This window comes from Calliphora vicina, chromosome 2 (assembly GCF_958450345.1).
Source record: "Calliphora vicina chromosome 2, idCalVici1.1, whole genome shotgun sequence".
Classification (NCBI taxonomy): Eukaryota; Metazoa; Arthropoda; class Insecta; order Diptera; family Calliphoridae; genus Calliphora; species Calliphora vicina.
The window spans coordinates 137,497,446-137,512,607 of record NC_088781.1 but is presented as its reverse complement, the minus strand read 5'-3'; the positions used below and the strand labels follow the sequence as shown (position 1 = coordinate 137,512,607).

The following is a 15,162-nucleotide window of genomic DNA, read 5'->3' as shown; positions in this document are numbered from 1 at the left end:
CCCCTAAACGGTTAATTGATCGCATTCAATAATGTATCTTATTTTCATTTTCATGTTGAATTACGTCGTGTGTTTGAACAAGGTTATGAGAGATCAATTAAAACAATTAAATTATTATTATTTCTTGTTGACAAAAAAAAATATAGTCCCACAGACATATTTCACTCAAAAAATATTCGATATGTATAAGAAAAAAATTGAGATGAATATAAAAGACAAATAATAGATAAAAAACAGCCAAAAATTAAATGTTATTTGAGAAATGTGCCAAAAACAAATTAAGTTATTATGTATTTAGAAAAATAAAATAATCAATTTTAATTACTAAAGCCGTATTAAAAGCTGGGACAAATGTTTTGATGTTAATAGTTTAAAACACTAGGTAACAAATTTTATTTCAAAAGCGAAATTAAACCACAAATGCGGATCGCAACATGATCGAAACTGTGTCCGCAAATCTTTCATTATTTTTGTAATATTGATCAACAATGAAAACGCGTTCCAGTCTCGAGTAATACTTGATTTTTACTAATCCTAAACTGTCAACTGTTTTCTTAGATTGGCAATTCTTTACCCAACGTCTTGACTCGCCATCGACAGAATTATGTCCTCTCTCAACAAATTCATGTGCGGACAAATTGATGTCTAGTCAAGATGTGTAAAGAAATCTGGAACTTTAATCATTTGCAGTCATTCCTTACCTTTTAGTTATATTTTTGAAAAATTTAACTTCTAAATAAATCTTTATTATTATTTTTGTTTTTTATTTTAAAATCTTAATTTTAGTTCTAACATTCTAATATATACTACATAAATAAATGTTTTTGCTTATTATTTCAATAAATATTCTGAAAACTAATCACATTTAAAATTTTTATCAACTACCGATTTGTACGGAATATGTTTGTTTAAGGAATTCACAGTTTTATTTATGCAAGAATCTCATAAATAATAGATTTATATAACATTATTTTTCAATACTCCAAACTTAGATAAATACACATAGATCGGAAACTCTCCATACAAAAACCTAACTCAGTTGTCAAAAACCTAAGTGGTGAGAATCTGTTAGTAGAAAAAATTAAGTGGAAACTAAATATATACTTGTTTGTGTGATTATTTTTAGTAATTTTTTTGTTTTAAATTTTATCTAGTTTCCGCTCTATGTGTATATCTCTATGACTCAAAATTTATTAGAAATATACAAGAAATGATACATATTATGTAGATCCCCAGCTAATTTTTTTAATTTGACATTGAGAAAGTGATTTGGATTGAAATTTTCAACTTCAGACTTTGATCTATAGAACCGTTATTAGGAAGCAGTTCTATAATCAATAATTTCTATATGAACTAGTTGCAGCAAACAGGTTCTCTAACGAATATTTTGAGAACTTATTTTTTAATCTGTGACGTTATTTGACATTGTCCAGGGAAGAAGTTGATACATTTGTTAATTCTTTGTTTTTATTAAAAAATTTTATTTATAAGTTATTTATAGCTGCAAAAATACTGCTGAATAGATTTGTAAATCTACTCATGAACGATTACATCTGACAAATAATCACATTTCCTAATAAAGCCAATTGAAACACTTTAGCATTACAATATTTATTGTTTCTTGCTGTGAATTCCCTAACTAAATTAAATCAACTTATTATTATTAAAATTATAAAATCAATACTCAATTCCTAGATGAGTACACTGCACAAAAAATTATTCGGGTGGTGTATTATCATGTATCCATTCGGCAAAATGAGCCACCGAAGTATAAACGCTGGGTATGCGTAAGCCCCCACAATTGTCAGATCCGAAAGACATAATGCCAATCTGTAAGAGAAAATATTATAATGTTATCACATGATATATATAAATTAAATTCACAATATATATGGAGGTGCCTCAAGATTTAAGATAAACCAGTTTTATGTCTCTCTTACTTCAGAAAGATTATGGCTCTGATTCAGAAACACGACCGGAAAACAATTTTAGAAACTTTTGTATGAAAAAACTCAATAATTATTTGAAAACTGAATGATTTTCATAAGCTCAGGTCTCCACGTGGCAATATTTATTGCTGCAATTGTCAAATTTGATTGCTTCAATGAAATTTGCGAGTGTAGACCGCAAATTGCCATAGCAGCAAGCTGTCAGTTCAGTTCTCATTAATGTAAAATTTCTTCTTACCATGATTCGGTGCAATTAATTCATACATATTTAATTTATTTAAGTACCAAAAGTAAAAAAACAAAGAAATCTGTGAAAAAATCAATCAACACAAAATATAAGCAAAATACACATCAGTTTTTCATAGAATTTCTCGCGTTGAAAATTTTATATTTTTGACGAACGTTTTCTCCACCTAAAGCAATCGCTGTGCTGTTGTTCTGCCGACGTTATTGCTTGTGTTTAGCAATAAAAATTGCTACGTGGAGACCTAGGGTAAGGAAATTTGGAAAATCGTTTTCCCGGTCTTGTTTCTGCCAAAAAACAGAATCAGTTCCTAGTTAAGCTCTCGTGAAAATAGAAATTTATAGGGCCTGATAGCAAAACAAGACCTGAAAACAATTTTCAAGTTTTCGTATGAAAAAAACTCAAAATTTATTTGAAAACTGAGTGATTTTCATACAAGAATTTTTAAAATAGTTTAGACTTGTTACTCACCTGTGAAAATATACCATTCTCCTGTATAAACAGCGGTGCCCCTCCAAAACCCTGACACACATCCTTGCCCTCACCACCAGCACACATCCATTGGCCCTCTATAGAGTTAGGCGACTCCAAGGCTCCAGTTGAGGCATAATTACGCAAACACAAATCCCAGCTGGTCAATGGAACATCCAAATAAGACATTTCCGGTTGACGGCTACTCGATGTGGACATTTTTCCCCAGCCAGCTATGGTGGCACGTTTGCCCACCACCAAATTTGTACGAGACTTTTGCAAACAGATTGGTTGCGTAGCCACTTTGTTTGTTACATGAAAATAATAATAAAAAAAACATTAAAATTAATAATTTTTTATATCTTAATATGCAACCTAATTGATCAATTTGTGGGGCATCTTCTCATAACTTGTAAAGAGCATAAGGAAAACACTGCAAAACCTTAATTTGATTAATGTCTTTGATAGCAAGTAATAGTCATGATAATTTAATGAAATGTGTGATCATTAAGATGTTACCTGCAGCCATCTTAAAGGGAATTGGCCATAAAACAAAAGATCTGCTAATAGTGGTAGGAGTAGTTTGCTTAATGATGACAACATTGTTGCAAGCCTAACAAATGCCCTATATGTATTGGGAGAAACTTAAAATTTTATTGTTAACAATGTAGGGGATCAGAGTAATATTAGTTGAAAGCAGCTATGCATGTATTATGGGCAAAAGTTGCAAAGAATTAATTCTTAGCCATTCCATTAATAAATGAATTCGTAGGATTAATTCCTTAAACATATTGAATTCATTCCTTCGCGAATTTATTCTTTAAATAATTAATTCCTTATTGAATCATTTAATTTTAATACAAAATAGCGTAATAAAATTTATTGAATGATTTAATTCAAATCTATTCGAAGGACCTAATTTTCGAAATTCGAAGCTCTGAATATTTCTTGTATATTTGTTAGGCTTCTAAAAACTCTGGATTCCTAGCATTATTCCCGAAATCCCTAAAATTCAAATAATCGTCATTGCTATTGCTGAAGGAAAACTAGATTTTATTCTTTTTTTGCTTAATGATTCAAAGACATTGATCATTTTTATCATCTAATTCAACATGCTTCTACTTTCCAAAGTAGCTTCTTCCATATGGAAACCAAAAATTGCCAAAAACAAAATCTATATCATAACAATTGGTACGTGCTAAAGATAATCAATTATTTATATTTTTATTGGACCAACAAATGATCACCATACAAACACACTCAAACAAACCACAGCCACAAAATCAATCAAGTCAAACGTGAAGACAGTCAGTCATATAAAACGGTAACTCAAAGGAGCCAGCATGATCAAAACATATGGACGAATCAACCAACAACCGTTCACATAAAATTTAATTAAACAGCAACATTAAAAACAACTTGTTTGTTCCAAACAATTTTGCCATAGCGATCACAATAAACCAACATCTTCTGAAGCAAGTAGCTGAGTGGCAAACAAACACCGTAACCTAAGGATCTCCCCAAAAACAAAAAAAAACAATACCTTTAAGATCAATGAGTTTTGATAAACCGCTCAGAAGAGCGAATGAACAATGAATACAACTTTGTTGGCCATAAAATCATATTTCTTGTTCATTCAGCAGACCGTTGTTGAATCGATTGATCGTTTGTTCATTCGTTCGATCGAACTGTTGATCATACTCGTATATTATACACAATTTCAATTTCGACAAATTGCTGATATTATTCATGTTAACACAACGCCTTTATGTCCAACTAATTGCTGTTGTTTATGCCATATTAAATGATAACGACCATACGAGAGTGTTTTTAATGGTCCATTGAAAGTAATGAACCAAAAAAAAATGCACCCAAAGTGAAATAATAAAACTTATAAGAAAAAATAAATTAATTGTTAAAAAAAAGAACAACTGAATCTCTTAATTATTAACCCTTTAAAAGTTATAATGTATGTAATGTATAAAAGGATAGAAATAGTTGACTTGACTAGACTATGACTAGACTATGACTAGACTATGACTAGACTATGACTAGACTATGACTAGACTATGACTAGACTATGACTAGACTATGACTAGACTATGACTAGACTATGACTAGACTATGACTAGACTATGACTAGACTATGACTAGACTATGACTAGACTATGACTAGACTATGACTAGACTATGACTAGACTATGACTAGACTATGACTAGACTATGACTAGACTATGACTAGACTATGACTAGACTATGACTAGACTATGACTAGACTATGACTAGACTATGACTAGACTATGACTAGACTATGACTAGACTATGACTAGACTATGACTAGACTATGACTAGACTATGACTAGACTATGACTAGACTATGACTAGACTATGACTAGACTATGACTAGACTATGACTAGACTATGACTAGACTATGACTAGACTATGACTAGACTATGACTAGACTATGACTAGACTATGACTAGACTATGACTAGACTATGACTAGACTATGACTAGACTATGACTAGACTATGACTAGACTATGACTAGACTATGACTAGACTATGACTAGACTATGACTAGACTATGACTAGACTATGACTAGACTATGACTAGACTATGACTAGACTATGACTAGACTATGACTAGACTATGACTAGACTATGACTAGACTATGACTAGACTATGACTAGACTATGACTAGACTATGACTAGACTATGACTAGACTATGACTAGACTATGACTAGACTATGACTAGACTATGACTAGACTATGACTAGACTATGACTAGACTATGACTAGACTATGACTAGACTATGACTAGACTATGACTAGACTATGACTAGACTATGACTAGACTATGACTAGACTAGGACTAATTCGAAAGAAAAGTTCCTTTTTTTCAACGAATAAACAAAATTTTCTATTGAAAATCTTGTGTGTAACTGAATTTTCTACATAAAATCGTGTGTGTAACAGAATTTTCTATAGACAGTCTTTTGTGTAACTGAATTTTTATATAAAATTTTGAGTGTAACAGAATTTTCTATAGAAAATCTTATGTATAACACAGTTTTCTATAGAAAATTTTGAGTGTAACAGAATTTTCTATAAAAAATCTTGTGTATAACTCAGTTTTCTGTAGAAAATCTTGTGTATAACACAGTCTTCTATAGAAAATCTTGCGTGTAACTGAATTCTCTATAGAAACTAACAACAGCTGTTTTTCGATACTGAAACCAGTAAGTCTAACAATTTAGAAATTAAAATGTGTTTGAGAAGAGCCAGCTAATGATGATCCTTTTATGGAAGTTTTGAAACAAACTTTATAGAATTTTGTATATTGTCCAACCTTTATGTTACCTTCAATAACTTTAAATCACAGATATATTTTCTAATAAAAATGTATGTATACACATTACTTGTACAATGATCATTTACATGATCTATTTGGAAAAAAACCTCAGTTGTAGATGAAAATTAATACAATATTATTGTTACATTTCTAAAAATAACAAACGTGATCAACTAATTTCAATTGAACTTGACTCATGCCATCGTTTTTTTTTTATTATCTGTCTGTCTGTCTTCATGTTCGTATAAAAACTCATAATTATTTATTAATTATATTTGTTTTTATCATAACGCCCATTTCCGGTACAATACTCATAATAATGATCGTGAAAATTCATATTTGCGTATTTAACTTACCAGAATAATTGAGAGGTGTTTTCAAAACCAACAAAGCAATATCGTGATGGTATTGACCCTGTTTATAATCGGGATGAACAATGACATGACTTATGGCATGATTGACCGAGCGAGGGGCACAAAAGCCGGTGCTGGCACAGTCTGGATCGGAGGAGGTGTCATATTCGCCAACGCGAACGGATGATCTGTTGGGATAAGGGAGATTTTAAATATTTGGAATTAGGATCACAATTAGGATTGAATAGATCATGTTTAACCAATAAAAAGAGCAGATATTATTTAATAGTTCAAAATAAATGTTAGTAGGAATATTACTTATTGTATTATTTGATGGATCTTATAAATATTGGCTCATTTTATACTCACAATCTATGACCATCTGCTTTGGCCAAAGCACAATGAGCTGCTGTCAATATGACTCTCCTGGCTATAACTGAACCAGCACAGGGATAAGCAAAGGCTCCGGTATTAATATCTGTTGAAAATAGTTTACTATTAAATCTGTATAATTAATTTAATTATAAGTCTTGAACTTACGTTTAAATCCAATTCTCGCCACAAATGGATATGTTCCCAAACCACGATAGAAGTGGCCCTGCACCAAAGATTTACCACAAACTTGATTTTTCTCCAACGGACTACTGGGACAACATACATAGGGCATTTCTTCGCCACCTCCGCAAAACAGCGATTTATCACCATAATAACACATTTTTGCGACTTCGTAAATCATGGCCGTACAGTCGTGCAGGGGCGTACATTCAGTACCCACTGTACATTCTGTATTGGCATCATAATAAGATCTTTGGCCATAGGAACGACCTTGAGGTGCTGCAGTTGGTGGCTTGACATAAGTGCCAGAAACAACTAGTTTTTCTGAAATATTCGAAAAGTTTTAATTATAATTTTGAGAGAGGGAGTTTACTACAGACTGTATTTATTGTAACATCTACAAATTTAACAATGTTTTGTGATATTTGAGAAATTTGTTATGTAATTTTTAAAAAAAAATATTTAGCGAGTTTTAGTTCTGTTCCGAAACCAAAGAATACCTTCTCTGTATTGTGTTTTCAGTGCTTCGATTTAAACATTCATTCAACTGTATAACCCAACTTTTTATTACAGTAACACTTTCAACCCCTATAAGATCAACCGCCCTTCTTTGAATCCGGGCCAGTAGCTCTAGACTTGACCTTGAAATTATACTCCATTTTTGGCCGAATGAAGCTAGTGTATATACGAAAAAAGTCGGAAGGGGAGAAATATGTCCGACACCGTCTCAACAAACCCAAGCACTTAAAAGTTTCCTTCGCAACATTGACTATATGACGATTCCAACGGAAGTTACACTGTATTCTCTTACTTAACACAAAAATGTTATCTGAAACTCCAACTATTTCGTTACCCAAACAAAGAATTGATTGCGGTGAAATCTCGAGACGACTGAGTTTTGAGAGCGTTGAAATTAACTCGGCTCAATTTACCCCATCTGGAGATTGTTTTAAAGTCACGATTTATCGAGTCAACCATATTCTTGAGAGTTTAATCTCAGAATGAGTTGGCCTATGGTCAAATGAATATGAGTAACGGATATTTCTGGTATACTCCAGAGCTCAATATGAAGTTATCGGAGCAAACAAATCTTTTACTACCCTTATAGTAAGTCCACGAAGAAAACTAGAAATAAAACAAGACAATTTTACCCCGATACCGAACGAGATCAATTTCGAAACTAGTGGATTGCATTCTGCCTTTGTTTACTTCGCAACAAATCTGACAGTTGCTGTCAATTGTAAAATTATAGCTTGTAACGATAGGCTTTTAGGTTATAGGCCACCTTGTTTTAAACAAATTCATTTTTTAAAAAAAAAAAAACAAACACAAACAGTGAAGCGTTTTGCTTGTCTGCAGAAACACCCAGAGTCTCTGGCAGGAATCGAACCCGCAACCCTTGGACTGATAGTCCAGTACACTATCGTGTAGTCTATCGGGGCACCCAATTTAATTTATTAAGCCATTTCTTTAGACCATTTGCTGGGTTCGTAAAGTTAGAAAATAATTGGAAGAATTTGAGGCATTACTCCATAAAGAGCTTGCAAAATCATTGGGAGTTACTCAAGAAGCAATTTCAAAATGTTTCCGAGCAGCAGAAATCATTCAAAAGCAGGCAAATTGAGTACCATACAAATTGAAGCTGTTTGAACGCTATAAAAGAAAATCATTTTTGCACCGAATCATTACGCTCCATTTCGATAATCCGAAACGCAAGGGATTGCATGTGAAGCCCGGCCAACCAGCGGAATCGACACGAATGCCAAATATCTATGGCTCTAAGGTAATTCTCTGTATTTGCTGGAATCAAAAGGGTCGTATCTATTATGAGCTGCTGAAATCTAACCAGACCACCAAACGGAACCTGTACCGAACGCAACTAATTCGTTTGAAGCGAGCATTGACCGATAAAACGCTCTGAATATGCGGTCAGACATGAAACCGTAATATTCCATCATGACAACGCTCAACCACATTTTGCAATACCTGTTAAAAACTATTTAGAATGAAGTGGTCCAGACCGTGCCCCGTCCGACTACTATTTTTTTCGACCGATTCAGAACGCTCTCTCTGCAATACGCTTCACTTTGGAATAGAGCATCCGTTATTGGCTTGATTCGTTCTTGGCTTCAATAGATGAGCAATTCTTTTGGCTCGGAATCCATATGTTGCCAGAAAGAACTTTAAATAAATTTGTATTGTTTAAATGTTTCAAAATAAAAGCTTCAAATTTGAAAAAATCCCGCATTTTTATGTTATACACCTAATATATTATAACAATATTTAAAAAACTATTCCAAAACCGAAACAATCCGAAAACGATCGGTTTTAAAATTTTTTTAATTTTGTCATATTTTGAGTTTGTGGAATCTCCAAACTGAAACAGTTTCAGTTTTCTTGTCAAAAATTAACTTTGGCTTCACGACATTACTTTTACACCTTAAAATATTTTAAAATTGTTTTCCAGTTGTATTTCAGAATCATTTTCTAATTACTTTTGCGATTTCGTTCGAAATTTATCGTGAGGTCTATTTTCATTTGAACGGATACGTCAATAAGCCAAATTTGCTCTTCTAGACAACGTATCAGAAACATCACATGGTGCGCCATTTACTTCATCGGGCCTTATTTCTTCAAGCACCCCGTGGCACACTGTGGTAAATTACAAATCTAGCTGGACAAAATTAAAAAAAATGTCTGGCAACATTCCTTCTGATCATTTTGTTTTTAGCTCTGATTAGGAAAAACTAAGCTTTAAAGTCAGTTGTTGTCAACTGGTACATTCAGATTTCAAAGAGAAGTGTATATCAAGGAAATATACTACAATTTGCATTTAATTATTTCCATTGTAACTATTAAAAACAACTATTTTTTGTGAGAAGATCAGAAATTGGAAAAAAAAATAAATATTTCTTTTTTTCAAGTAGTGTTTATTCCGCATAGTTCTGCTGTAAAACTTTAAGGTAAATAAAAAACATCTTACGCATTTTTGCGACCGCCATACATTATTTTAACTTTTCCAGTATGACCTCCACTCTTTCACGACAAAAAATTTTTGAAGAATGGGTAAATACATCGCAAAAAAAAAGTTGGTTTTTTATAATCGTTTATATATTTTAACTCATATTTTATATAATTCATAAGTGAGAAGTGAACCCAACGTGATTTATTAATTTTGTCCCCTTAGATTTGCAATCTACCACATTGTGCGTGGGTAACACTTTTACTGTAACAACTGACATATGGTGTAATGATATACAAGGTGACATTAATCAAACAGCTGATTATTTTTTTGCTCGAGTTTGTTTACAACTTCAATCTTGTCAAAATTTTTTTTTGCTGTAGTTTGTATACATTATGTCAGTTGTTTTTGACACTATAAAAGTTATTTGTTTTTGTATTGTTGTATTTGTTGCCGTAACGCATACACCTTATAATCATTACGCCATGAACTGACATTTTGCAGGATGTGTTTTGAGTGGGCTAATGTCAAATATTGGCGATTTTGCAGTAGTCGGATTTGGGTATATGTAAACAAACCTCAAACCAGAGCTGCGAATTAATTAATTCAATAATATCTTAATTCAGAAATAAAAAATCTCAGTCATTCATTCCATAAATCCATTCTCAACATTTAAGTATTTAGTTTTATTCAAAGACTTTTATTTAAATAGAATTCATTAATCGTTGACTTAATTAATAATGGAATTCATTTATAACAGAATTCATTCAACCTTTGAATGATTAAATTTTTGTTAATTCAAATCTAATACAAATTGAATTGAAATACATAATTGTTATACCCTTCACCTTCGTGAGAAGGCGAAGTTTGTCATTCCGTTTGTAATTTCCACAATATAATTTTGCGACCCTATCCTGTATATTCTGGATCCTTATAGATAGCGGAGTCTATTAAGCTATGCCCGTCTGTCTGTCTGTCCGTCCGTCTGTCTGTTGATATCAATTTTCTGAAGACCCGGGATCCAAATCTTCAATAATTCTGTCAGACATGCGTTCGAGATTTCCTATTTAAAATCAGCAAAATCTGTCAACAAATGGCTGAGATATGAGGAAAAAACCAGGACAACCTCGATTTTGACATATATATGGATTACTAAGTCATTAATATAGACAATATGCATATCTAATGATAGATATTTCAAACACCTTTCCAACGACGTATATATGGCCATAGTAAGTTGGACTTACAATGGGTCAAAATCGGAAAAAAATATTTTTTAACCCGATTTTTTTTTCATCTCAAAAAAAATTAAAAAACAAAAATTTCTTTTTTAAAAATTAAAAAAAAATTTTTTTTTAATTTTAAAAAACGAAATTTAAAAAAAAATTAAACAATTCGAAAAAAAAAAATTTCCCAAAAAATAAAATTTGTATTTTGAAGTATAATTTGGTGAAGGGTATATAAAATTCGGCACAGCCGAATATAGTTCTCATACTTGTTATTTATTGAGTTTTGTTTTCCTTTCAATCACTTACCACCTGTCTATACCTGATAAATTTTTATCATGATAAACGTCAAAATGGTTGTCAAGATAAAAAATTATCAGTTATATGTTGTGTTCGCGTACTTGATAATTTACAATAATTCGTACAAATTATCACTGGAAATTACGGGATTCCGTTCGTTTACGAGAGAGCAATAGAGTGTTAAAAGTGACAGTTCGTAGATAGAGAACATGATATTTTTTATTGGACATTTTTTGTCCAGTAAAAAATATCAACATTAAAATATGTTTAAAACTTATGGTTGCAAATGTAAACAAAAATAAAAAGTTGAAAATTATTACAATTTACAAGTTTTGTAAAGAAAAGAAGTAAAATAGTACAAAACAAACGTTTTAAATTGATTTATAATAAAACACAACTCATTTTTACAAATTGTTGTTCGCGTACTTTTTTTTGTTACTCTAAAATAAAGTTACTGGATATTTTTTACTGGAAAGTACGCGAACACACCTATAGTCTCCATTTATTAGTATTATTGCTTCGTTTTAACAAAATTGTTAGCGATTTTGCTCTGACAACTTTGTCTTGACAACAAATGTCATTTATTGTTATGATAAATACATATTTGTCAAGTATAGACAGGGGGTTATAAAATGAATTGAAAAAACTTGTCTAGACTTGAGACCTTTTGTAATAGATTTGAATTGAAGAACAATTAAGTAATTCAATAAATTTTTAAAGCTATTTTATAAGGGATTTGAATTCAAGAACATTTTAATGATTGAATTCTCAAAGTAATGAATTCAATACAATTGAAGTACAAGAGAAATTTAGCCTATAAATTGATTCATAATGAATTCATTAATGGAATGATTAAGAGATGAAATTTATTTTTATTTCGAAAAAGGAATTAAGAATTAATTCTTTCGAATCATTGCCTCAGATTATGAAATAAATTGGCACAAACAGCTATCGCGATCATGGAGATGTTAAAGGAAACATTTCGAGTGGTCTAATGTCTCGTTTTGTCGATTTTGCAGTGATCGTTATGGATAATCGATTTGGGGGTCTTTGAAGTTATGGTTGTATGAAAATAAGCCACAAACTCCGAAGGCTCTCAAAAGGAATATTCGACAAAAGTGCTAGAACTTATTTCCCGAAGATCAAGACAGCACGATTGAAAACCCGGTAAAAAAGGATGAATGGTAAAAATAAAAACTTACAACTCCTTCAACTGAATCTTTTTAATATTTAATTTTTCTCTTATTTTTGTTTATTTTTGTCTTTTTACTCAAAACTTTTCTTTTTTCTTATATTTTTTGTTAAATTTTTGTCCTTTTGCTAACTTACCAAATTCACCATATTCACAATTTCCCACATCAGCTAATAATCCAATTATGAGAAAAGTGAAAATTTGCCATAAATGCCACATTCTCTGACCGTGAAAAGTAACAAATTTTAAAGTCATTTAGAAAATTTAACGCAGACACGAATACACACAAGAATGTAAACTATTTTTTACAATAAAAATTCAAATGAAAAATTATTAAAATTTATGTAGTAAATAAAAAAATATTCTTTTATTAAATGCACTTGTTTATAGTAACAGTTTTAGATGACGTGAGTTTAATTAACTATGATGATAACTTTAGCAACCTTTCACAAACAGAAGCAAAAAAAAGTTTATTTTTTTTTTTTTTTTTTTAAAAACCGGCGTTTAATAGTAACTAAATAATATTTTCCGTGCTACACGTCCGAACCCTTTCAATGCATTTAACCAACTATAAATGACGGTTTATGAAAATTTCCCCACAGAATTATTCTAAAATCCATTAGACCAATAAAATTGTATTTTGGTTTACAAACACTGAACAAAAAAAACAAAAAGTTTTGAACCATTATTATTATTTAAGTTGTTGTTGTTGTTGGCTGCTGCTGTTTTAACTGCTTTCATTATTAATTTGTTGTTTGTAGTTGTTGTGGTTCATAAGCTTAGTTTAAACTTTTAATATAAAGAGCAAAAAAAAAACATCATTTTAAATTGATGTTTTCGATGTTTTTATGATGGTGATAGTACCGTCAAGTATTTAAATGTTGGTGCTTTTTTTACAATTTAAATTCACATAAATAAATACTTATAAATTGTGATTTGTTGTTGTAGTAATTTAAACAAATATAACCATTATTGTTGTTGCTGTTACCTGTTCATGCGCTTGTACTTTAGCATCTGATCTAATCTATGATTAAACAGTTTTTTAAAACTTTTATTTGGGTAAAAGTGTTTTGTTTTTTCTATATTCACCAAAAAAAAAATAAAACAATCTAGAGAAATGAAATTAAAAGTTTAACGATTTTAACACAATTTCTTTCTTTACAACTTTAGAAAGAATTTTTTATTTTATTTAAATGTTTTTTTATTGAAATGTCCGGTTTCATTTGGACTTGGCAACTGTTAATGTTTAAAGAATTTCAGTTTAAAATGAGGAAATTAAAAATAGCTGCTATAAATTTAACATATTGAAGTTTTGTTTGTTGTTTGTTTATATGAATATAAAGGGCGTTTTCTTTTCTGATCAACAATTTTGCCCTTTTGGTGCCCTTTATACATATATATATAAAATTTCCATTTTACCCCCATTAACACGAAGCCTGGTTATGGCCTAACTAATAGTTATACTGTCGGTTAAAAATATTTTTGTATGAAAACTGTCAGTTTAACTATTAGTTAATACATAACCAGACTTCGTGTTACTGGGGGTAAAGTTTTAAGAAACTTAGTTTAACAAATTTAAAATCACTTCAATAAATTTAGTATATTGAAGATTAGAAAGTAACAAATTTTAAAGTTTAATTGGTACTTTTTATAAACCTATTGGTGTTTTTCTTTCTGAAAAAAAAATGTTGCCATTTTTCTGCCCTGCTTTTTCGAAAAAATATTAAAAATAATCCGGTTTTATTTGGTGTTCAAAATGTCTTTTTTTAGGATTTTGTTTAATTGCTATTTTTATGAATGTGAGAGCGTTTTCTTTTCATAAAAACAAATAAATTAAATATAAAGTAAATTATTGATTCAAGTTATAGTAAAGGTTTGTTGATGATATACCGTGATTGACAAAACAATGGAAACTTTTCCAAATATTCCATATGTAGCCCAAAATTTAAAATATTTTTTTTAAAATAAAATTTTTTTTTTAGTATTTTCTTGTATAGTTTTATTTTAATAAATTAACTGAAAAACAAACAACATAATTAATTATATTCTGAAAAAAGGGAACAAAATTAAAAAGATTCACTATTTCGCTACTGACAAAACAATGGAAATTTTTAAACTTCTGCAAGAAAGAAGTGTAAAACGAAAATAATATTTAAAAGAATGATGTAAAAAGCATCCTGTTTACAGTTATTTTATTTTTAAATTCTGGTAATTTTTCACAATTTCTTTTTCTAAGTTTTTTGCATAATTGCTTTTTTTCAATGTTAACGAAAATGGCTAAAGTTAAGATTTGTGAAGACTTAAAAAATAAAATAATTAACGATTTTAAAGCTGGTTTAAAACAAAAAAGTATAAAGAAATTTCGTGAGACCGGTTCTGTAAAAACTCAACATTTATTTGGAAGAACTCGTAAGACTACTCCTAGACAAGATAATTTAATAGCAAGAGAGTTCAAGAAATTCCCAAAAATAACTCCTCGAGAGGTTGTTAATATGGTTCTATAGCTGAAACAAAAAGTCGACCTTTCGACTTTTTCCGTTTTTTAAAAAGTCGA

General features: G+C 30.5%; 1 protein-coding gene across 1 annotated transcript; it reads right to left on the bottom strand.

The window, feature by feature from the left end:
- Window positions 1-1,707: 1,707 nt before the first annotated feature.
- LOC135950900 (CLIP domain-containing serine protease B4) lies at window positions 1,708-12,827 on the bottom strand. The gene is made up of 6 exons (XM_065500424.1): window positions 12,746-12,827; window positions 6,914-7,252; window positions 6,743-6,851; window positions 6,377-6,561; window positions 2,665-2,966; window positions 1,708-1,830 (listed from the first exon to the last, which is right to left on the bottom strand). The coding sequence occupies exons 1-6, from the start codon at window positions 12,825-12,827 to the stop codon at window positions 1,717-1,719; spliced, it is 1,131 nt and encodes a 376-aa protein (XP_065356496.1). The 3' UTR covers window positions 1,708-1,716.
- Window positions 12,828-15,162: the final 2,335 nt, after the last annotated feature.

Coding starts and splice junctions, on each gene's coding strand:
- LOC135950900 (XM_065500424.1), bottom strand. CDS start 12,827: ATGTGGCATTTATGGCAAATTTTCACTTTTCTCATAATTGGATTATTA. Junction 6,852..6,913: donor GGCGAGAATTGGATTTAAAC/GTAAGTTCAAGA, acceptor TATTTTCAACAG/ATATTAATACCGGAGCCTTT. Junction 1,831..2,664: donor AGAATGGTATATTTTCACAG/GTGAGTAACAAG, acceptor TTTCTCTTACAG/ATTGGCATTATGTCTTTCGG.